Here is a 24,611-nt window from a genome sequence, read left to right as displayed (position 1 = left end):
AAAGAGGAAGAGGATTGTATGGTGTGATTAATGTAGATAGAACATGTCACTGATGATGCCTGTGTTGGTCTCTCTCCCCAGATGATGGGAAGCTCTCTCTCGATGAGTTCCAGGCATTTTTCTCAGATGGTTCACTCAATGAGGAGGAGCTGGAGAAGTTGTTCCACACCATGGATTCGGATCATACCAGGTGAGTGCCAAAGGGGGGAACAACCAGGGATCTACAATGAATCTGAATTTATCGTTATTTCCATGCGGAGTTCCCCGCCAATCAGTCTACTCAACCACCTTCATCTGTATCATCAAACTTATGCAAGTTTTATTTTTCTAAACATGATGAAAATAAGGTGAACCTTTAGGCCTCCCCTGTTCCCCGAGGTCCTTGTTCTTCTCTCCAGCCCTCCTCTCCTCTGGCTCCTCTCCTGCTTACTTACCCCCATCTGCTCCTCGCTTCGGCTCCTCTCTCAGCCATCGATTTTAACCGCCAGCTTCAAAGACAGACTGCGAAGTGCACATTTGCTGATGCACAGAAAAAAACCCTTATGCCATTAGTTTGCCTGGAAAACTCCGTTAAATCAGTTTAACAGCCTGAGACACGAGCAGACCTTCAGAACGACTGCAGCTCTAGACTGTCAAATCTGCTTCTAAGAAAAATGCTGGTATCCTTCTATAAAACTGTAGTGAAATGTATTATAACTTAAAAAATGAAAGCAGACAGATTTAAAATTATTTACACTACACATTACTTAGTCGGCCAAGGAAAATAATGGGTATCTCCCTTTTGACCCTCTTGAAGCCCTTGTCCATTTTAGTAAGGCTCTATACAGTTGTACATTTCTAGTTACACTGTTCCTTGCTTAAGAATCCGATATTGGGATTGTTCCCGATCCATAGAGTTATGCCTGATGAGAGCATTTTTAATGCTTACAGATTTTCAGATTGGAATGCATCGTATGACTCATTGGTGTTTCTAATTCTTTCCTCCTCCAGGGATGTGGATTTAAATCCTGCCTCCTCCTGTTTGTGTGGAATTTGCATTTGCCCCCCATGTCACACTACGGTTTTCTCCCACAGTTTAAAGCTTTTAGATTAATTAGTGTCTCTCAGTGCCCTGTAGTGAATATATGCCCCGTCATCGTTTACCGGGTGTCCGCCTGCCTTGGGCCAGCCTCCAGGGCACCCTGCACCCCTAACTAGTATTAGTGAGTCCAAGATGGATTTTTTGATAGATCAATGGATGAATGGAATCCTTTGCATCAGAGCAGGGCATCAAATTCGAGGATGCAGTCCAGATTAGACGCTGCAGGTAGAGTTTGGCCTCATGATGTATTTAAAATGTATCTGACTTGTTCAGCAAAAAGGGTGTGAAGTCAGTTAATGGAATGAGCTCGGTAATGGGGGGGGGGGGCTTGAGATTGTGTTTGGAAGGAGGAAAACGCTACAACTGTGTGTGCTGCCTGTGTAGGGGGGCCCGGATAGAGAGGACACCCCCTCAAGGGATACAGTTCACAGGCTTCTGCAGTGTCATCAGCACGTACAAAGCAAAGGAGTTTATCTCCAAATGCCCCTGGCATCCAGCGACTTCTTTGTTCTAGAAGCGTACCGAGCTAAGTCACCCTGGTCTGACATTAGTAATTACCCCTCCATCAAAGTCTCCAGATGATCAGAGGAGTAGCTGTTCCTGTTATAATCCCACCGTTGGTATAACGTGTGTCAGAACCTATCAAACAGAGATTCCTTTCAAATGGGCCCTGGAAATTGGATGAGTAGGATACACCTTAAAGTACAGACTGGGTGGATATGTCTAAGCTGAATTACAGGGCCTCATAATCAGAGTGTAATTCTATGAGCTCCAAGAAGTAGAATTTAACATAATGGTTCTAGTCAGAAGTTGATTGCCTCTATTTTTGCCAGCTTCGCTTGGAAGTCCACGTGATTGGACATTCAGGGGCACTTTCGCTATTTTCTTGATTAGCCATTTGCTCAATGGCCTGTTTATCACCTGGCGGAAAATGAGATGATTGGAGCTATGAAGCTCCAGACTGGAGCACCACATTTCCCCTGTCACAGAAACCAGGGAATATTTTGTCTCAAATTGAAGATGTGACCATCCCCCCCCCACACCCTTGACTGTTCGTTTTGAAGTTGATTGGTTGATTGGTGTTGATATTAATCATCAAATGCAGCAACTGAGCTGCAAGGGAGCTCGGGATATTCCTGCGAGATGAAACAGCAGTCCCACTCACTCAGCAGGCCCCCAGCGGGAAGCAGACTCCGGCCATGTCGTCCTCTCTCAGGCCACTTCCTACCCGTAATCCTAATCATCGGTCCATCCTCCTGCTTGGGCCGACTCCAGGCATAAGTGAGTCAGACAATCACTGAGGGCCCGGTGGCCACCAGGTGGCTTCTGCATCTGATCAGCCTGTCAGAATGAGAGGAAGATGACAAATGACAACTATGTTAATCGAATTTTGCTAAGGGCCCCGAAAAGGGTCGGGCTGGCCCATCCTCCTGGAGAAGTTATCATGGTGACCCATTGCTTCATTAAGATCTGAAGGGCCAGACCAAGATAAGCTGGTGGAGGGAGATGGAGCCATTAGATGGGAGATAATGGAGAAGCCTGTGATGGGGCATGAGACTGGTTAGGGTGAGGTGTACAGGACCGGGGCTCCTTGGACCCCTTAATCATGAAGAGATGTGGAAAAACGCGAAGCAGCATCTCACCCTTTCTGCTTCTGTCCCCCCTCCCTCCCCCCCCTTTTTTTCTGGTACTTTCCATCCTGTGCTTTCAGTAATGTCGACACCCAGGAGCTTTGTGGTGAGTACTTACCACCCGTGGGCCTCGTTTGTCTGTGTAAAGCCCAAGAAATCTCGTGTCCTGTGTGTGAGACAGACAGGGAGAGAGAGAGAGAGACTCCTGCTGGACTGAACGTTCCCGTCTCTCTCACTGCCGCAGAGCTATGAGATTACACAGCTTCCCTATTGACGTTTTCTAGGCGAGACCTGGTAATACGCTATTCCACCAGGGAAATGTGCACATTTGCATCACATAACTAGGTATCAGAGTTCCGGAGATCCATAACCAGGAACAATGATCCATGGACAGAATAATCTCTGTATGCTTTACAAACAGACGGGTACACCCAGCAGGACTAAAGGCAGCACTACAACACGTCGGCTGATTTTCTAGAACAGTGTTTCCCAACCCGGTCCTTAGGGACCCCCAGACAGTGAACGTTTTTGCTCCCTCCCAGTAGAACAACTGTCTGTGGGTCCCTGAAGACCGGGTTGGGAAACACTGTTCTAGAAATCCCTTAACATCCACACTGTTCACATTCACTGTCTGGGTTTGTGACATGACACCAGAGTAGTCTTGGGATATATTCCCAAGGATCATAGTGTGTTGGTGTGTCTATTAATGGATGCATGTGCATGAGTGTGTGAGACACTGATTGTCATTTTATGGGTGTACATTGTGTGGATGTGTGTTTGCATATATATGTCTATTTAACATGTAATATACAATATGCATGTGCATGAGGCAGTGGCTCTATGAATATTTGTGCAGCTACACAGACATCTGTGTGTGTTTCTGAATCCTAAGCCTTTGTTGTTTAGCCTACTTTTAAGAAGTCTCTTTGGATAAAACTATGAGCCAATGAAATACCTGCAGGCTCTATGAACTCCCCCCCCCCCCCCCCTCTCTGTCCCTCAGACTACTTCGCCAGACACATGGGGGAGTATGAGGGGGTGCTGGCCTCTTTGGAGACCCTCAATCTCTCCATCCTCAAAGCCATGGACTTCACCAAGAAGGTCTGTCTCCGTGCATCTCGGTGAATATGTCCATCTGAGTGCTCATGTCTATGTGGCCTCTCGCCTCCACGGCTGTGGCTCTAGTTCCAGCTCTGGTTCTGCTTTAAGTTTGCATGTTCTCTCTGTGTTCTCTGAGACTCCCGTTGAGGACTGCAGCTACCTTTCATGGACCTAAGAGTGCAAAGGTGTCTGAAATTCCAAAGGTGGATTGATGCCTTTAAATGGGATTAATGTGTGACTGCATGTACTCTGATGGACTGGCGTCCTTCTGCAAAGAGGCTCCAGGCTCTCTGTGAGCTTGCATAGCATCAGAGGTCACAGATAATGGATGCACAGGTCTGTGTTTTGAGAACAGATGGAGAACACTCTCGGGAACAGAGTGGTCCCATGGAGCCCGGCTGACGTACGTGCCTGCAGCCCCCCCTCTTGGTTTACGAAATGTCCCCTGATATCATCATTTTGTCCATCGCTACAGGGGTGCGTGTCCCTTTGAGAGTTGGAGCGCTACAGGCGGTACAGAAGATGGTCATCTTTCTTATTGATTCTTGATTGAATTTCTGTCCAAACAATTGTGTAAAAATACAAAGAGTTGAGGTGGTACAGAAAGCGAGATAGTTTCCATCCGCGTTCGACGTTTCCATCCGCGTTTGATGTTTCCTGCAGCTCAGTCGCTGTTCTACAGAAGGCCTCACAATCCAGCCAAACCTGCCAGTGACTGCGATGTGTGTAGCTGGCAATCCTGTTTTCCACTGTATCCATTCTCCTCTGTCCCGAAGCTCGTGTTACTAGGCAATATCTGTCTGTTTCTCTGTTTTCACGCTGACAATCACATTTGAATTGTACCCCGTCGCTCCCCCAGCTCCCGTCAGTGATGTCTGTAGCCTGGTTCAGCTCCGCGAGCTTCACCCTGTTTACTGTCCCCATCCTCCTGTCTTCCTCAGTCCGCTGTCTACGTGAGGATGCTTTGCTGTATCCCTGCGGCATTACAATGACGTTTCATTACGTTTCCACGATCTGGTGTTAAATTGCTCTGTCACGCATGCGAGTCCCTGTAGTCTTTCACTCCTTGACATTTGTGAGTCCGTGAGTGCTTGCCCATATAAATAAAATTCGGTAGTTTGTACTGTGACTGTACTCTGACAATTCAAGGAGCAGAAGAGCCGTATATGCGAATGCCTTTGCACCCTGTCCAAGCCTATAATGGCAGCATTAAAAGTGTCTTGTGTACAGGGAGAAGAACAGGCCGTACATCTGCCTAATGGGTATTTCTGTTTTTATGAAGAATTCATATTCACCCCTGACCTTATCATCTCCAAGTCTGTTCATCTACCTACACCAGCAAATATGTGGGAGTCTTAAGTGTTTCCAGTGTTGGGCAAGCAGCTTAAATGCAGTAAGCTAAGCTACCAGTTATTCTACAAAAAAATATTGCTGAGCTACATGAAAGCTATACATCAGAGAAAAGTAGCTTAGCTATATTGAACCTACTTTAAAATCTCTGGGACTGATTAAAAATAATATTGGCCACCTAAATTTTTCAAATAATTATTTATCACAAACATTCTACATTACATTTGTCGTAAACTTCAAATGTCTTGACTGATTTGGAAAACAGAAAAAATATTAGGCCCTCAAATGAGAGTGCCTGCCCCAAACAGCATTAAAAACACGTGAATTGGTTTGTATAATAAATATATAACAAACAGCATCCGGAATAGGACAAATTAAGAACACCTCCTAAAGAGGCTTAACAGAAAATGTGTTTTCATGCTCTCTGAAAGCAGAGGTAACTTCACAGTCCGGATAAACACGCCATTGCCTTCATTTATAATCAGGCCTGAAAGTAAGCATCTGAATATGTGATTTTTCAGTCGTTTCTGTTAATTTCGTTACATTATAGAGGCATGGCTATGCCAGTTTGCCATCTCTCATACATCTGGTGTGACACTCATGCTTTCAGACTCTTCACGCTCACGCAAGAAATCTTACGGCAAATCTATATTATTCCATTATAAACCTAAAATTAGCTACATCAAAAGCTCTGGGGTAGTTTGCAGACCATACAGACTATTTGCAAGGTAATAAAACTGTTACCTGCATGTAAATGCGAGTGTAGACTCTCGAATTGAACATCTCATGCCAGCCAGCTGACCGAAGTCAGTGGCCCTGCCATCGTGTCTCAGTAACTTCCGCAGACACGATGAATAGCCATCAATTGAAAATGGCGTTTCCAAAAATAGACATGGTTCTCAGTAGGTAATAAACCTGACGTTACATTGACTGGGTCAGACACATACATTGATCTGGGACTAGCACAATGTACCCATTTGGTGGATTAAACATGGGTCAGTGTGGGGAGATGCAGCGATATTCCGCTTCTCACTTTTTAAATTAGCATCGATGCAACCTTAATACTGGACAATGTAGCTAAACTAATAGTTTGTTAGTCACATAACTCATCTATGATAGATGTAAGTTCATGTAATTCATTAATTATCCTTTATTGTATAAGCATTGATTGATGTGGCTTTCTCAGGTTCGTGTTGTCATCATGAAATGGCTGTTGTTGTCCTTTACAGTTTGGACTTGCTGGTGTGGTCGCATTCATAGTGCTGAATACTGCTCTCTGCTCAGACCCATTAATCTGTGCTATGCTCATCAACCTCATCAGAGACAAATTCTCAGTTCAGATTTTTTTTCCTTCCCTGGCTTCTGATTTCCTGAAAACTGCGGAATTGTGTTTAGCATCAGAGGTGGCATTTGAGTTTTGCTGCAATGGAGCATCTGGCTTGTTATTCCAGAGGAGAGGCAGAAGTGTGAGCAGCTAGCAGTTAGCGGCTAACCGGAGCCCAAACCGAGGCCCCCAAGACCTGTCTAAATATATGCCTGCATAAGTAAAAAGTGTGAAAGTTTTTATCTTTAATTATGGAAACGTGGTGCTGTTTTCTAGAAGGTGTTTTTGCTGGGTAGCAGACTGAAAGCTGTGTGCTCTATCATGGACCCAAGCTGTGTTTAATGAGCTGGTCCACTTACAGCATTTCGGGATCCCGCTGTGTCTCCATCAATTCCTTTCACAGCATCATCCCTCCCCATGAAGAAGGCGGTCTCACATCTCTCACAGTATCTCTCCTCAGTTTGCTTTGCCACCCTCCATAAGCTCCATTCCTCGCTCTTGTCTTTTCTCCTTGTCTCCCTCTCCACCTGTAATTAATCCTCCTCGTTCCTGCTTCAGAGCTAGGCCCCTCTCTGGTGCTGGGGTCGCCGCGTTTGACGACGCCTCGCCTGTGCCGTTAATAAGGTGTGAAAGTTCAAAGCAGGCTGGAGGGGAAAATTGTGGTCACGCTCTGAGTGAGTTTTTCCTCCTTCCTCTTTCCTAAATGATCGAAACACCTGTTTCAAATGCTAATGTCCCTGGAGAGGAGCCTGGCTGGGAAACACGCTCGCATGTACGAAAACGACGCCTTTTTAAATGGTAATTAAGCATAAGCATTAATAAACTACAAAGAGTATTTTAGCGTGAGGTTATCGGTGAGTTTTCTCCTCCCGCAGAAAGTGGGCGTTTGAAGTAGGTATTTTTTGCTACATGCCGGAAATTGTGGATCTCAGAGGCGATTTTGGTGAGGAGTGACCTGATGTTTAAATGTCACCAGGGGTCAAATCAGAGAGGAGGGGGAGCCCAGTCAGATACAGAGTGGGGGGGGGGGGTGATCCTGAATAAGCCACTCTTATGCTTATCATATGTATTTGTGATCACAGTCCTAAAGATGCAATATGTCCCTGTGCCAGCATGTTGCATTTAAAAACATTTAACTAATTAAAAAACTTTAAGAGTTTTTTTTATTTGATATGGGCATTATACCCAGCTAACAGGGAACATTCCCCATACTGTACTTCAGCTAATGGTATTTAAAGTTCTTCTTAAAGTTGGCAGAGAAGGTTCTTATTGTAACGTTAATTCCACCTTTTACATTTTAATATTCTGTTGATATTGGCACGATAATAGTACCTGAACATCCATCCATTTTCTGTGACCACTTCTCCTATTCAGGGTTGCAGGGGGTTTCCGGAGGCAGGGAACAGCCCAGGATGGGGCACCGGTTCATCACTGGGCACACTCACACACCATTAGCACCTAATGGGCAATTTTGTAGCTCCAATTAAGCTCAGCATGTTTCTGCACTGTGGGGTGAAAGTGGAGAACCTGGAGGAACCCCACAGTGACACAGGGAGAACATGCAAGCTCCACACACATGGAGCCAGGGTGGAGACTCGAACCCGTGAGGTGTGAGGTGACAGTGCTCACCACCGCCCCACCATGGTGCCCTGCGTGAACATCCTTATACCATCCATCCATCCATCCATTTTTTGAAACCGCTTATCCTATTCAGGGTCGTGGGGGAGGGGGGGGGGGGGCAGAGCCTATCCCAGAGGCTATGAGCACGAGGCAGGGAACAACCCAGGATGGGGCGCCAACCCATCACAGGGCACAATCTCTCTCTCTCTCTCTCTCTCTCTCTCTCTCTCACACACACACACACACACACCTATGGGCAATTTGATAACTCCAATTAAACTCAGCATGTTTTTAGACTGGGGGGTAAACCAGAGTAACTGGAGGCAACCCCACGACCGTGTGAGGAGGACATGCAACCTCCACACACATGAGATCCCAGGTCCCAGAGGTGTGAGGTGACAGTTCTACCCGCTGCACCACCGCGCCATCCTCTGTGAACATCCTTTTAGCATAATGTTGAAAAATATTGTGCTATAATAAAACCATTTTATAAAAGTATGTGTATACTGTAAATGCACCAGCCAGCCTTGAAACTGCTGCCCTAAAAAGCCATTTATTGGTTTTTATAATGTAATTATTTGTTGTTGTTGTTGAAGGGGTGGGATAATGTTCCGTGAACATTGGGAAAACTGGACACTTTGAACGTTTCCATACCTTAATCGTAACGTTCAGGAAACATTCCTAGAATGAAAAATTGTTACCTGGGTACATATTGCGTAGTTACATAATACTTACATTTTTTTGTAAATGAAACTTAAAACTGCACCAGAAACACTTATCACTATATGTAATATTCTTGCTTATTCATTCATAATGTCCCCATGAAAAATTATTAAAATATAAAGTTATTCATGGATTGCTTCTTACACCTCTAGCAGTCTAGCTAGTAAGTGAGGATCTGGCAGCAGTACAGTAAGCGAAATTAGTCAAAATACAGAAACACGTGACAGAACTCTAGGCGTCATGTAGGAATATTTCATCCACTCAAGAGATGAATGTCTGGTCAAAACTACTAATGAAAATTAACATTAAAGTTGACGGAAAAAGCATCACTCTTAGAAATACCCCCATTTCTCTAGTTGTCAGGGGAGATACTACAAAAGAAAATCTGATGAAGAATAACATTTGTGTCCTTACTCTCGTTTCTTGACAACGGTAAGAAGCTTCCGTGCCGGTACTGGCTGCCCGCCTTGATTCCCAGTGGATCGCGGTGACCTAGGTTACGGTGTTTCCGTGGAAACGGTCTGGTATAGGACTTGCAAAATGAGACCTGTCACCTTAAACACTCAGTAACTCGACCTTCACCCTGTTTCATCTGAAATCTGCGCAAATCACTGAATATCTGGGTGGTTTTTTTTTTCACAAAAAAGTCACATTAACAAACTAAGTAAAAAGAGGCATGTTGCCTGGCTGGTTAATCATGTATATGCACTTCAGGTGACTCTGCTGGTCTGGTCTTTTTATTGCGAGCGGGTTTCCTGGCAGGTCTTCCTTTGGGTCTTTCTCTTCCTTTTCCTTAAGCCCTTCCCGGCTCCTGTCCCGTCTCCTCAGGCCAGTAGCTGCATCATCGCCCTGCCCGACTCTCCTCCAGTCCCCTCTGCTCTTGGCCGCCCTCTTTCCTGCTGCACGGATGCCTCACTCCCCCTTCCCTTCGCTGAGTACCTGCTGGCCAGGTCCCCTCCTCGCAGGCCAGCTCTGTGAAGCCTTTCAGATGTTGACCGGTGCTCATATCCAGAGCCGTTGTAGCTCTTCCCAGGCCGTCCTCGGGACCGTGGCAGTATCCCTTCCCCAGTACTGGCTTTCTTCTGCCCCAGGCGCACAGTTTGGACAGAACCCCCAAGCCTAATTATACGTCAGCTTTTGGACCCGTCATGTTCTGCACTTTTCATCTACACCGCTGTATATTATTATATATTTTCACAGAAGAAGTTTTTTTATTTGAAGCAGCTGTCGGCACAGCAGCCGTTTGCCCTGAGGAGACGTGTCTCAAAGCCCAGCTAGGGGGCGTCATGTGACCTGCTGGATCCTGAGGACCAGTGGAAGGTATTTTTATTTCCAACTCTGAAGGAAGACGCACGTTGCTCTGCTCTGAGGATCTGGGCCCAGTCAGAGGCTCAGGGGCTGTAAGGTGACAGCGAAGCTCCCTGCTACAAACAGTCTGCAGCCTCGACTCCAACGCAGCGCGACACTTTATCTGCAAGTCTGCTGGATTCGCCTCATTATTAATCTACTGCTTATTGTCTAATTCCCAAATAAACACTGCAGGCTTTGTGTAGGTGGAGTTGTATAGGATCCTCTGATAGCAGTTCTAATTGTGTTTGTTCTTTTTAATTCCATCGTCATTCTTCTTAAGTGCCGTCTCAGCCTTAGAGGATATTGAGTCATCATGCTGTAACACTGTAGTTTTTCCCGATTACAATCCCTGGCTTTCGCAGTTGCTAAATCCGGCCACTGTAGCTCATTAGTCTCCCGTCTTTGGCCTGAATGCACCTCGCTGTGGTGGAGCAGGATGAAAATGCAGTTGGTTCTGCTTGGCTCGTCACCCCTCCGCGGAACGTGTTACAGTTCCGCGCGATCGCACAGGGACAAAGCCTGCATCTCTGATTAGTCTCAAGTCGTGGGTCTTGCAGCACGAGGGAAGTCTTTGCAGCACTCTTGTGATGGCAGGGATCCTCGTTCGTCTGGCCCGGCCCGCTTACTTTAGAACTCCTTCCCGACCCGTGGGGAAGTCGACCTCAAAGACAGGCCATCAATGGTGAGAAAGTCAGCAGCAGCAGCTGCAGAATTCTATGAGGATACATCCGACTGGCTCGACACAGTGTGATGCAGTAAAGATAGCCATGGTCAGATTAGCAATGGCGCAAGGTAGGAGTCACTGCCAAGGAGATCTCTCAGCTGCTGGGCAATAACGTAAGCGTCCACTGGCAGGACACTGCCCCCCCCCCCCCCGCCCCAGCACAGCTGTACCCCCCTTTCACAATATATTGGACATGCCTCTTGAAACAAGTGGACAGGGGATGAAATTCGTGCCCCAGCCTTGATTGTGTGGATGCTGGTCTGCGGAAATCCCCAGTGAGGTTTACCGTTTGGTGACGTGAGGTCCAAAGACCAGAAGGTAATGATCCAGGATTTCTGACAAAACCTTCCAGCAAAGTTTTGTGCCAGTTATAAGTTGATTTTCTATAAGTCGTCAAAGTCGGATTTTGAATCGTTAATGGATTTCATATGAATAATATTTATCATTTAGCATCCTGCAAGATTAAGATCCAAGTCTCATACTTTCCTTGAATAAGTAGCTGTAGAAGAACTAATAATCATTTATCTTATGTCCTACATATCTACTAATTCGCAAATTCTGTTTTTTTTTACTTGCCGCAGAAACCACCTCAAGTGAATGTAAAGACTTTTTGAGGCTGTTAGAGGCTTTTTTTTCAAAATTTGAGTATTTCTATTAACGATTTGCATCTTCGAGATGCACAAAATGTAGGTCAGTGGAAACGACACTCATGTTAAAATGCATGACTGAGTGCAGTGAAACTGCGTATGAAATGGCGCATTAAGAATCCCTCGTACACTTCATCATATGCAGGCGTTTGCATATATACACATAGAAAGAGCACAGTTCCAGTCTGAGCTCTTATAAATTTTAAATTAAAAATAGCTCCAATCTATTTTAAGGAATAAGTATTTCTCAGCCCAGGCACCACAGTGGTGTCTCGAGTTGAAAGTAATTTTTTTGGTATCCTAGCAACCAGACAGCGACGTATGCAAAACATTTATTGAAGGCACCTTTGTAAAAAAAACAAAAACGAAGACTTCCTCTGAGAGGGCAAGTAAGCAGACCTTCTCACACATATGCACACACAAAACTCAGAGATAGAGAAAATGGCACAGAAGGAGTCTAGAAATTTATCGTGGTTCATAGACGAAGATGTTTGAAGTGGGAAAGTGGAGTTGGTTTTGGGGAAAAGCTTATATAGAGTGTGTGGCTCAGCAGGTTAGGAGGTTGTGCCTGTGATCGGAAGGTCGTCCTTTGGGCAGTTACACCGGTAAATGGCTGACCCTGCTTCCTCAGCTGAATGTCGCTTTGGATAAAAGTTTCTGCTAAATAACCAAATGACGTGATGGACAGTCAGGCTGTCAGAGACGTTACATAATGTCTTACTATAAATCATAGCCGGAAGATCAGAGAGAAGTCCAAGCTGGGGGAGACATGGCTGGATCAGGATTACCTTTAGGTCCTCAGATACTCCATGAAGTTCACTGACTCTGACCCCCTACCCGATGAATGCCAAGGGGGTGCAGGGTCAAGAGACTGTGGACACTGACCCAAGACAAATGCCCTTCGAATATCTGCCAGTTTTTCGTAATCTGCTTATTCAGCTAACCTGCTACACGATCTTACCGAAAAGCTGAAAGAGGAAGCAAACATCGATTTGTTTTCTGCATTTAAAAAAAGAAAGAAACTGAAAGAATGTAGACATTTGATCTGTTTCTGGTTCTCGGTGCTGTGGGTTAAGGATTGTTCGCTACAATGCGAGGGAAACAGGAGAAAATCACCATAATCTGAGTACTTAAGGTGAGCATGTGTGTGGTCTTGCTGCTTTGGCTCTTAGTGCGTCAGCATTTTCCATTCAGTTCCAGAACAGCCCTGTGCTCGGCGAGGCTGATCACAGAACCCCCACCCAACCTCAACCAACCCAAGCAAAACTCAGGATATCTGGATGTGTATGAGCTTATTGCAAATTGATTCTTCTTTGCTGGTAACATCCTAACTTCAGAGCACAACTTCACTGTGTTCAAGCTGACTGCCTGTTTTAGGTCTTTACTGTGATTAAAAACCTGTTATTTTGAAGTTGTGGGAACCATTTTTTTGCCCACCACAAGGGGACTCAATGCAATCAAAAAACTAAAAATGCCAAAAGTCTCGTATTTCGTTTGGTTACTTATGGTGTGTGTGTGTGTGTGTGTATGTGTGAGCGGGTTTACCTATCCTTATGTCCCCATAAGGGAAAACTCTATTTTATAAATATTGGTGACTGCTATGAAAAAACTAAAAATGCAAAAACTCTTGTATTTTGTTAGGTTACTTATGGTTATGTTTAGGGCAGGGTAGGGGTTAAGGTTGTCATAGTTAGCGTTAGCATTTTTGCCATTGAAATGAATGAGCAGTCCCCATAAGGATATGTTTACCCTACATGTGTGTGTGTGTGTGTGTCTGTGTGTGTGTAGGTGTGTGTGTGTGTTTCCGTGTCTGTCCTATTGCACTAAGAATCACTTGTCTAGTGCTTTTGTTTCTCTGCAGGTGTATGAGCAGGGCACCAACATGGAGCAGTTTGTGACTCGCTTCCTGTTGAAGGAGTCAGCCAATCAGATCCAGTCCCTGCTGAACTCAGTGGAGAGTGCTGTGGATGCCATTGATGAACAGCACGGCCAGTCAGAGTGAGCTTTACATCCAAGCTAGGTGGTCCTGTTGTGTTCAGGTTACTTTGTTGGGAAGAATATTGATAGACAAAACAGGTTCATCTTGATGGATGATATATGAAAAAAAATCTGTGGATTTATGGTAAATAATAAGGCTCAACTTGTAGGAACTTGGACAGCACCCAGAATAAACAGGCATGAGCAGAAAGGAAAACATTCACTGCTTGGAGAAACTCTTTACCCAGTAGTGAATATCACAATCAGAATCCCATCTCTCTGCTCTGTACCCCATCTTTGGTCATCTGCAGTCTTTTTCTTAAATTTGAGAGTCACATATTTTTGTTTGCTACAGCAAACATAGGATTGCTTTGTTTTTGTTTACCTTAGTTTTCCCAATAAGACAGTTTTTTTAAATGATTTCTGAAGTTTCTTTTTTCATTTTCACGGTTAACCTTTGCCCTTTCGCTCTTAGGCCAAGCCAGGCAGGAGCACGTGGCCCAGGCTCCAACTTAGTGCCGGACTACCCCCAGAACGACAGAGTCAGCACTAAGGACACCATGAGGACTATCGGCCCCTATTCAGGTGGGGCCCCAATCTCGCGAGGACCTGTCCTCTGGGAGGCTGTATGGCTTGGTGGGTTTAGCCTCTGTGCTTGTGAGCAGATGGTTGCTAATTTGAATCCCATCCTCAGCAGAGTAGCCATGTCTCCATTGGGCCCCTGAGCAAGGCTATTAACTCCATGAAACATGGCTGACCTGGCACTGCGTTTGGTACCTCTGGTGCTGGTTGGCCCCTGTTTCACTTGTGAACTTTTGGGAGGAACTCAGCCCGCTGGGATTGTACAACATCATTCTGTGTCCATTGGAGCAATTCATTCTTAGACAATTGTCTTCTGCCTTTTGTCTTTCATTAATAAGAAAATACATTGAAATATCCCTCTTTCAAAGGGAAATGCTAATGTCTAAGTTTTTAATTAGGCAATGAAAGACTTCACTCTGCTGCTCCCAGCTACAATTTCACAGTTTAACCAGGGCTGTGCTGCAGAGTGCTTCCCCATGATGTCATTGCTTGTTTTCCATTCCATTTTGCCCCACGTTCTTCTTCTTCTTCCTTGTATCCTTGCTGCCCACTGATTGGCTGATTCAGCTGACCCGATATTCATGGGTCCCTCCAGCATGATTCTAAACCCCAACAAGCCTGCTGTGGCACAGATAAATTAGCCACTGACGCTTGTTCGCTAAGGCTCTGGCTGATGCTGGCCTCGCTGTGCTTTATGTCCATTTACTCAGGGCAGTAATCTTCTGCACAATGACCCTTACGGTGAAGGACAAGAAGTTCTTAGCCTAGCAAGCAAAGAATCTCTAATTACTGAAGAGGGAGTTAAATGAGGCACTTTCGTCCTCGCAGGTTCACTTTAACTGGCCTGTTGCTATAGTGATATTGCAGCTGTATTTCTGAAGCCTTCATTTAGTGCCAGAAGATAGGAGGTGCCGATCTTCACTACGGGCCCCAGCGATGGGTGAACGTGGCCGTCGGGACCAGCCCTGGTGTCCTGTTGCATATCTGCGGCTGACATGCTTTTTGTCCATCCCCTGGCAGGGTCTGCTGAGGTGAAGAAAGAGAGTCTGGAAGTGCAGGTCAACCGCCTGGCAGAGCTGATTGGACGGCTGGAGAGCAAGGTATGATGTCAGATACATGTCAGCCTCAGCATCATGGGAAATTGCACTCACTCATTTTATTCGTGGAAACATCATCCTTATCCCAAGCGGCACCTGTGTTCAGTGACAAGACCGTTAACTCATCTGAAATGACATTGATGGATGGATGAGCAGTTTGTGACTCGTGTCCTGTTGATGGATGGATTCATGTTAATCACACATTAATTAGTGCCAGGTTTATATAAATACAATGAAGTGCCAAGTTTGGGAGCTGAGCTGAAAATTAAATGTGAGAATCATTCATCTCTGGCAGTTCCAGATCTTCTGCTCCACAATCTAAAGTGATGGTCAACCTCACCAGCAAGGTGACACTTCACTGATCCTTCACAAAGCTTCACAGAAACATCTCATTTAGCAGAGACTTTCTTAGATGGCTTCATTGCTGCTTGTCATTCCATACCACTTTTACTCTGATTATTTGTTGTCCTGCATGCTATGAAGTATCTCTTTCAATAATCCAAATCTTCAGGACACCAGTTGTTGTGGTTTCCTCTGATAAAGTTGACAGAATATACCCTTAGTGCTGTGTGACCCGTAGCCCCCAATACCTGGTCTGTTTGTCCAAATGTATTTTAAACCTGCCAATCTCCAGGTGTCTGTAAACATGTTTGTCTGAGAGCTGAGAAACGTAGTGAAACGCTGAAGTTCTTGGTCTCTGGCCATAAAAATATCAACATTTTCAAAATCTAAAAGTGTCACATGTTTGGGGGGATTGTGTTGGTAAGACTTTGGTGGGACCTGAACTTTAAAACAGCGTGTGCCATGTAACAAAGGAGCGAATACTGTGTGAGACTGAGGAACTATAGATGAGCACAGGGTACTGGCCTCTGCAGCGCCCCCTGGGAGCAGGTCTGAGATACCAGATCTAAATATTTAGACAACAAGCAACCCCCCCCCCCCACCCCGTCCATTTCTGATCTGCAATATGACCTGTTTTTGTGTACAACACGGCTGCTTTCGGGAGTTAGATCTGTACACCCGATTGTATCCATCAGCTCCTGTGCGGTTTCATTTTTCACGCGGCATCAGTGACGGACGCAGGGAAACAAACCACCAGGGCCGGCCTTAGTGCTCAGGCTTTCCCTCCTTTACCCAGCTCTGCCTTCACGTCTGTACGTCTCGCTCAATTGCACTGGGACACACTTTGGACATGGTAGAGCAGCCTTGGCATTGTCCAATTTATTCCGTTTTTGTGAGGCACGAAACCGTGGATTTTAGTATGAAGCACGGAGTACCATCCTTATCCAAACGTGGCATCAGAGGCCAATAAAACTGACAAGTGGATACAGAGAGGGGGTGTAGCAGAAGGCACCCCAAGGCTTCCGGTGCAGAGCAGTTTCCAATCAAATCACATTACTTTCTTTGTCACATCAAGCACAATGAACAGCAACAGTAATTCTTGCTGTTAGATACAATAACAGGTAGACATTAAAAGCTGACCGATGTAGTTTGTTGACAGCAGTATGATATAGGACCACTGACGTAGTGAAACATTTTTTCTAATGTTTTGTTTAAGCAAATAGCTGATGCTGTTAAGTGTACGATAATTATGCATTTGTAGGTTTGAGAATGAAGCAATTTTGGTGTTTTAGTTTGACGATGGTAAGATGCTGGTAAAATACTAAAGGCCCATTTAATAATGTGTGCTGTACCACAAGCATGCACCAATATCATTTCAGCGCGCAGAAAGAGGTCTGTGTGTGGCTCCATATTGAGGGGTTTTATCTTTTCAGGGGGGGAAGCTTATTTAATGAAGGGAACTGGATGCATAAGACATGGGGGTGGAGATTATACAGATTAAACAGCATGGGGGCTTTCATTTCCCGCTGTGGGGAACGCGGCACCGTTCCTTTAAGAAAGAGGTCTGGGGTTAGATGTGATTCCATTGTTCTGGAAAGAGGGATTTAACTGGGGATGGAGGGAAGTTTGCTGAGTGGAAACTGGTAACGGTGACTTTGAGAGATGCTGGGAGGGTGGGGGGGGGGTGGTTCAGCAGGGGAGGACACTGTGCCTATGAAGGTTCATATTGTGCAGTGATTTCACTACTTGGACCGATCGCTCTCAGGACTGTATACCTCCGCTTCCTCAAAAAGCATAAGTAAATAAAACGTAAATGCAGTCTCGGATGCATGTCTTGATGGCAGAGACACGCAAGGCGCCAGAGACACTTTCTAAAACCTTAGCAGACGTGTCCCTTGAGGAACGGGCACAATAGTGGCCTCGAGCAGCCCGCTGTTGAGTTACTGTCCTCTCAGCTCCCTGCAGATGCTCCTTAGTGCTGATCCAAGCCTGGAAGCCCGAGCCGCAGGTCCCCAGCATCACCAGGGCTCATGCATGATTCCAATGTTCTGCTTCGGTTCCAAACCCAGATCCTTCATGTTCATTTATACACACAGAGAAATGACATTAAAGATTCGGCAGTGGCCGAAGGCAGGGCCCTTGGCGGTCTGATCCTCGGCTGCAGAAGCTAGCTCTAGGGACATGGAACGTCACCTCTCTGATGGGGAAGGCGCCTGATCTGGTACGCGAGGTTGTGAGGTTCCAACTAGATATAGTAGGGTACACCTCGACGCACGGCTTGGGCTCTGGAACCAGTCTCCTTGAAGGGGGTTGGACCCTCTTCCACTCTGGAGTTGCTCACGGGGAGGGGCACTAAGCAGGGGTGGGCAAACTTATTGTCCCCTGGCTGGGCGCCTGTACATTGGGGTTTACCGCGGTGGACGAGAGGGTCGCCTCCCTTCACCTTCGGGTGGGGGGACGGGTCCTGACTGTTGTTTGCGCTTATGCACCAAACGGCAGTTCAGAATACCCACCCTTCTTGGAGTCCTTAGATGGGGGGTTGGAGAGCGCTCCTCCTGGGGACTCTTTTGTTCTGCTGGGGGACTTCAATGACAGTGAGACCTGGAGGGGCGTGATTGGGAGGAACGGCCCCCCCAATCTGAACCTGAGTGGTGTTTTGTTATTGGACTTCTGTGCTCGTCACGGATTGTCCATAATGAACACCATGTTCAAGCATAAGGGTGTCCATATGTGCACTTGGCACCAGGACACCCTAGGCCGCAGCTCAATGATCGACTTTGTGGTCGTGTCATCGGACTTGCGGGTGCATGTATTGGACACTCGGGTGAGGAGAGGGGAGAGCTCGGGACATTGTGGGTCGGTGGAAGGAATACTTCGAAGACCTCCTCAATCCCACCGACACGCCTTCCAATAAGGAAGCAGAGCCTGAGGGTGGACTCTGGGGTGGAGGTCGCTGAGGTGGTTAAAAAGTGTCCTCAAGGCTCTGGATGCTGTGGGGCTGTCCTGGTTGACACGCATCTGCAGCATCGCATGGACATCAGGGGCAGTACCTCTGAACTGGCAGACCGGGGTGGTGGTCCCCCTCTTCAAGAAGGGGGACTGGAGGGTGTGTTCCAACTATAGGGGGATCACACTCCTCAGCCTTCCTGATAAGGTCTATTCAGGGGTGCTGGAGAGGAGAGTCCGTCGGATAGTCGAACCTCAGATTCAGGAGGAGCAGTGTGGTTTTCGCCCTGGCCGTGGAACAGTGGACCAGCTCTATACTCTCGGCAGGGTCCTGGAGGGTGCGTGGGAGTTTGCCCAATCAGTCTACGTGTGCTTTGTGGACTTGGAGAAGGCATTTGACCACGTCCCTCGGGGAGCCCTATGTGGGAGTGCTCTGGGAGTATGGGGTGCTGGGCTACCTTATAAGGGCTGTTCGGTCCCTGTACAACCGGTGTCAGAGCTTGCTCCGCATTGTAAGTCGGACTCATTTCCGGTGAGGGTTGGACTCCACCAGGGCTGCCCTCTGTTACCGATTCTGTTCATAACTTTTATGGACAGAATTTCTAGGCGTAGCCAGGGCATTGAGGGTGTCCGGTTTGGTGACCTCAGGATTAGGTCTCTGCTTTTTGCAGATGATGTGGTTCTGTTGGCCTCATCAAACCGTGACCTTCGGCTCTCACTGGAGCAGTTCGCAGCTGAGTGTGAAGCGGTTGGGATGAAAATCAGCACCTCCAAATCCGAGACCATGGTCCTCAGCCAGAAAAGAGTGGAGTGCTCTCTCCAGGTTGGGGAGGAGGCCCTTCCCCAAGTGGAGGAGTTTAAGCATCTCAGGGTCTTGTTCACTATAGTGAATGAAGGATGGAACGGGAGATTGACAGGCGGATCGGTGCGGCGTCAGCAGTGATGCAGGCGCTGCATCGGTCTGTCGTGGTGAAGAAGGAGCTGAGCCAAAGGTCAAAGCTCTCGATTTACCAGTCGATCTACGTTCCTCCCCTCACCTATGGTCATGAGCTGTGGGTAGTGACCAAAAGAATGAGATTGTGAATAGAAGTGGCCGAAATGGGTTTCCTCTGCAGAGTGGCTGGACTGTCCCTTAGAGATAGGGTGAGGAGCTTGGTCATTCAGGAGGGATTCAGAGTAGAGCCGCTGCTCCTCTGCATCAAAAGGGACCAGATGAGGTGGCTCGGACATCTGGTCAGGATGCCTCCTGGATGCCTCCCTGGTGAGGTGTTCCGGGCATGTCCCACTGGGAGGAGGCCCCGGGGAAGACCCAGGACACACTGGAGAGACTACGTCTCCCATCTGGCCTGGGAACACCTCGGGATTCCCCCAGAGGAGCTGGACGAAGTGGCCGGGGAGAGGGAAGTCTGGGTTTCCCTGCTTAGACTGCTGCCCCTGCGACCCGACCCGGAAAAGCAGTAGATGATGGGTGGATGGATGGAATAATGAAACACTTTTCATTATAATGATTAACGTTTTATTGCAGCCAATTAACTGGTCTTTCAAAATATCATACAACAGACAGCATGTTACAGTTTACCTGGGTGATATTAACACACGCTTATCCTGACAGCTCCTCGGAATGGGAACAAGTCACTCCTTGGCAAATCTGACTCAAATCTCAAGTCAAAATATTGGAAGTCCTAGTCAAGTGTCAAGTCATGTGCCAAGCCCAAGTGAAGTCCTTGTCTTTCCATGATTTTTGATAGTCATCAAATTTGTGACTCAAGTGAAGTTGTGAGTTATGTAACATGAGTCCCTACCTATGTCAGTTTTTTTACCATTAGTGATTAAAACTTGCTGCAGCAAAAACTTGCCACAGTACTTTGTAGGCAAAGTCTCCACTCTGTCACAGTTCTCCTCACACAGTTTTTATGACTATGTATATGCGGAGAGTGATGCATCTTTCCAACAAACTATCTCAGGAGACCTAGCATTCAGCCAACTGAAAAGGCAGACAGCAGATTATTAATAATGATGAAATTAACGTTATGATATCCAGAGGGGGACTATAACCTTAAGACTTCTCAAGTCCATGCTGGGTCCAAGTCTCAAGTCATAGGGTCCAAGTCAGGTCCAAGTCTTGAGTCATTTGCCCTCAAGTCCAAGTTGAGTCCAAGTTTTTCATCAGTTGTGTCGAGTCGAGTCACAAGTCATCAAATTTGTGACTTGAGCCCAAGTCGAGTTGTTAGTCAATGACTCGACTCCCCGCCTCTGACAGCTACTAAGAAAATTAAATCTTGTACAATTTCTGGAGATCTGACATGCATTTTGGGAGGGATATCTCTCAGTACCACCAGCTCCCTCTCACGTTGTGGTGTGTGAAGGCCTTGTGACTTGGGTTCCTTTAGGAAAACTTTTTCATTAATAAACCATTTGAACTTTTGAAAGTGGTTTTGATCAGACAGTGAATGGAACCAATGTCGTTCCCTCCACACCATGAGGGTTAGGGGATCAGGTCCCTTGGATTCTGGAAAAACCACATACAGTTTTTTGGGCCCCTTGGTTACCGAATGTAGCGAAGTGAAAAGATATCAGAAATGCAAGATTCAAAGATCACTGTGCGATATCACATGAGAGACTGCCGTAAACATGCTTAGTGCCCTCCAAACCAGTACTGTACATACATTTTATGCATTTATGAGTTGCTAAACTTTTCATGTGTCGTCTGCAGCTTTCACAAAACTCCGAAAAACTCACCAAAAATTCCCATTTAATTTCGTATGCCAAAACCATGACGGGGGAAGTCGCGAAACAGAAGGGTCATCGTCAGTTGATCAACATCAGTTGCACTCTCAAATCCTAGTGTGAGAGGTTTTAACTGAGAGTTCACTCTGCTGATGTTGTGGGAGTGGTATGTTAGGCCATTTCCCCTAAAGTGAATAATAATTGCGAATTACAATAATTTATGCTCAGTTGTCCTATTGTTTGTTATTGCAGACGGTGTGGTTTGACCTGCAGCAAAGGCTGTCAGACACCGACTGCACACCCAGCGCAGTAAGTAGCATTCGTGGCTAAAGGGTTTAAGGTCGTACCATCGAAATTACGGGGATGCAATCACAGCCGTAAACATGTCACAAGTTCATTCACATGCAACAGTGACACTGGTGGTCTTGGATGGAATTGCAACTTTCCAGTTAATCAGAAAGCCTGCTGAATTACTAAATCGCATCAGCGTGAATGTTTGCATCTTAAGAACAACCATGTGTTACAGAGCAAATTACAGACCTCAAGCCTCCGATGACACAGAATGTCAGCACGAATCATGGAGGCAGTAGAGAGCTTTTTGTCTGTTAATTGCCTCTGGAAAATCTAGCGCATAGAATTTTTAGACCACTTGCTTCCAAAATATGCTAAATAAAACCTGATTGTGATCTGAGCTGATGTGTCAGAAAGGAGGGTTCAGCTGTCCCACATGACACGTATAAGCGTGACGAAGTCTGGCATCATGCTTCACTGCTGTCTTTGTATAGGAGCATAATGGATTACATGACGTCTGACACGTAGAACGGACCCAGTGTTTTTGAGACAGAGGATGAATCTGATCTCCTCACCAAGATCGTCATGGCGAATTCAGCATCAAGCACACACCCCTCCCCAATCCCCATGCGCGCAGACACACAGACACATAGACACATGGCTCTGTGTGCGCTCTGCCCCATGCACATAGAGGCGCTGATGCACGGCTCTGCGCTCTGTCCCGTGTACATAGAGGCGCTGATGCACGGCTCTGCGCTCTGTCCCGTGCACATAGAGGCGCTGATGCACGGATCTGCACTCTGTCCCGTGTACATAGAGGCGCTGATGCACGGATCTGCACTCTGTCCCGTGTACATAGAGGCGCTGATGCACGGATCTCCACTCTGTCCCGTGTACATAGAGGCGCTGATGCACGGCTCTGCGCTCCATCCCGTGCACATGGAGGCGCGGATCTGCACTCTGTCCCGTGCACATAGATGCACGGACACACAGCTCTGCATTCCATTCTATGCTTGTAAGAAGTCTGTCAGTTCTGACTTCTAAATGAAGATTTGAATGGAATAGAAACTCAGACTTCAATTAGCATTCTTATTGAATCTGGGTTGAAAAAGGGGCTTATTCACAGCGGCAATTAGTCCGTATAGGCATCTGCTACACATAACCTTTTCTCTTTCACTGAAAATGACAATACTAAAGGGAAAGGACAGTTGGAAATTAAAAGGCAGGGCAGTGGGAACATCTGTCTGATCTGATTGGTCACCTGTCGCAGCCCTATGTGCAGTCTGTTTTCATATTTGTGGTGCCTTCTAATGGGTCCTGTCCTCCTTTCTCTGTTGACTGTCCTCCTTTTTTCTTTAAACAGTCCCTTCACCTGGTCCGTCAGGAGATGGTTGTGTCTCAGCAGCAGCTATCAAACTTCTGTGAAGCTCTGAAGCAATACTTGAAGATCCTGTCTGCAGAGAAAGACTGCTTCCAGTGAGTGTAGCTGTCCATTTATCTGTCTGGGTGATTCTTGCTGTCTGCCTGACAGCATCAGTGCTTGGCTGTCTGTCTGTCTATCTGTCTGTTTGTGAGTTTGTGGCTCCCCCCCATCTGTCTGACAGTATCAGAACCTGTCTGTGTAGCTCTTCCTGTCTGTCTGACCAGGTCAGTGCTTGGCTGTCTGTCTGTCTGCCTGTCTGTCTGTATGTGGCTCCCCCTGTCTGTCTGACAGCATCAGTGCTCAGCTGGCTGTCTGTCTGTCTGTGCTTGTGTTGCTCCCCTTGTCTGTCTGACAGTATCAGTGCTCGACTGGCTGTCCATCTGTCTCTCTGTGAGTATGTGGCTCCCCCTGTCTGTCTGACAGAATCAGTGTTGGACTGTACATAAGCTGCATTATGCTGATGTTCCTGGATGGTTAAGTCCCTGTGAAAACACTGCCACCCAGTGGCAGATGTGGAAACAACTGGGGAACTCTCTTAAAGCGAGGGAATCCCCTAAGACCAAAAATGTTTCTTAGGCTTGGTAGCATGATCATATCTAACATAAGGACTGTGGTCTTACACATCCTCTTACACATCCTCTTACACATCCTTGATTAGGGGTGCACATCTTGACTGACAGATGGCTAGAGGTTTACAGTCCTGCAGTTGTTTTTGAGGCAAAACAGAGCAGGGAACCTCAAATGTGTGAAATAGGATAAAACGATAAAATAAACTTAAGCGTATCTGGGCACATCCTTGATAAAGATGGTGAGTCTAGCTTTTTTGTAAATGAAGTGGGTGAGAGGAGAATGGCAGTGTTCCGTTGAGCAGGAAGGCGGGGTATGGTGGGACACCCCCACGAGAAGCACACTGTCACATCCGGAACCTTCTCACCTTTACTCACTCGCTGTGCAAATTTCATGCTTGTCTTGGTCTTATAAGGTTATTTGCACACACCGCAAAGCTGCTTGCGCCCTACAACTTGCCTCACCATTATTTATACATCTGCATGTTTATAAATAGCATCGTTATTCTTGTTTTTATTTCTATTTGATTTTTATCCATATTTATTATCTTGTGCGTTTGTCTTGATTGCATGTTTAATAAATTCCATGTACTTGTTATACTTGGCAAATAAAAGGATTCTGAGTTTGATTCTCAATAAACAAACACGCTCACTTATGGAAAAGGAAGATCCCCTCCCCCCCAGCCTCGAGTGGAGTTTCCTACAGAGAAGGGGTGTGGCAGTTCTCTTATGGCAGGCCGTGCAATTTCCTGGCATAGGTTGAGTCCACTTAGCTCCTCAGAGGGGGGGATTATAAACGCAAAGCCATTCTCAGTGATTACGTTCATCCTGTGGCGATCTCCATCCTGAAGGGGCAAAACCCTCCAGGATGATTGTGCTCCTCTTCACAAGGAGGGTCACAGAGCGGTTTGAGAATGAAAACGTGGTGAGTCGTCAGTCACCGGATCTCAGCTGAGCTCTTTACGAGAGATTCTGTAATCAAATCAACGTTGTTCGAGTGTCACTTGAATTTAATTAAATGTCATTTAAGGGTTTTTATCAGATGAGCAGAAACAAAAAAACAACATCTGGAATATTTCCAAGAACGATGAGATGCTTCAGGCCTTATG

General features: G+C 46.3%; 1 protein-coding gene across 1 annotated transcript in view; it reads left to right on the top strand.

Moving 5' to 3' along the window:
* The window catches only part of LOC111846503 (N-terminal EF-hand calcium-binding protein 2-like), a 38,426-nt gene that overhangs the window by 11,739 nt on the left and 2,076 nt on the right, over positions 1–24,611 (top strand). Inside the window, exons 3-10 of the mRNA XM_023816724.2 lie at positions 82–190; positions 2,793–2,818; positions 3,716–3,813; positions 13,413–13,549; positions 14,004–14,113; positions 15,131–15,210; positions 21,475–21,531; positions 22,877–22,989. Of these exons, the coding sequence (XP_023672492.2) occupies positions 82–190; positions 2,793–2,818; positions 3,716–3,813; positions 13,413–13,549; positions 14,004–14,113; positions 15,131–15,210; positions 21,475–21,531; positions 22,877–22,989 (730 nt within the window). The remainder of the gene's footprint in view (positions 1–81; positions 191–2,792; positions 2,819–3,715; positions 3,814–13,412; positions 13,550–14,003; positions 14,114–15,130; positions 15,211–21,474; positions 21,532–22,876; positions 22,990–24,611) is intronic.

The sequence above is a fragment of the Paramormyrops kingsleyae genome, chromosome 11, assembly GCF_048594095.1.
Source record: "Paramormyrops kingsleyae isolate MSU_618 chromosome 11, PKINGS_0.4, whole genome shotgun sequence".
Classification (NCBI taxonomy): Eukaryota; Metazoa; Chordata; class Actinopteri; order Osteoglossiformes; family Mormyridae; genus Paramormyrops; species Paramormyrops kingsleyae.
This window is presented reverse-complemented; position numbering and strand designations above follow the sequence as displayed.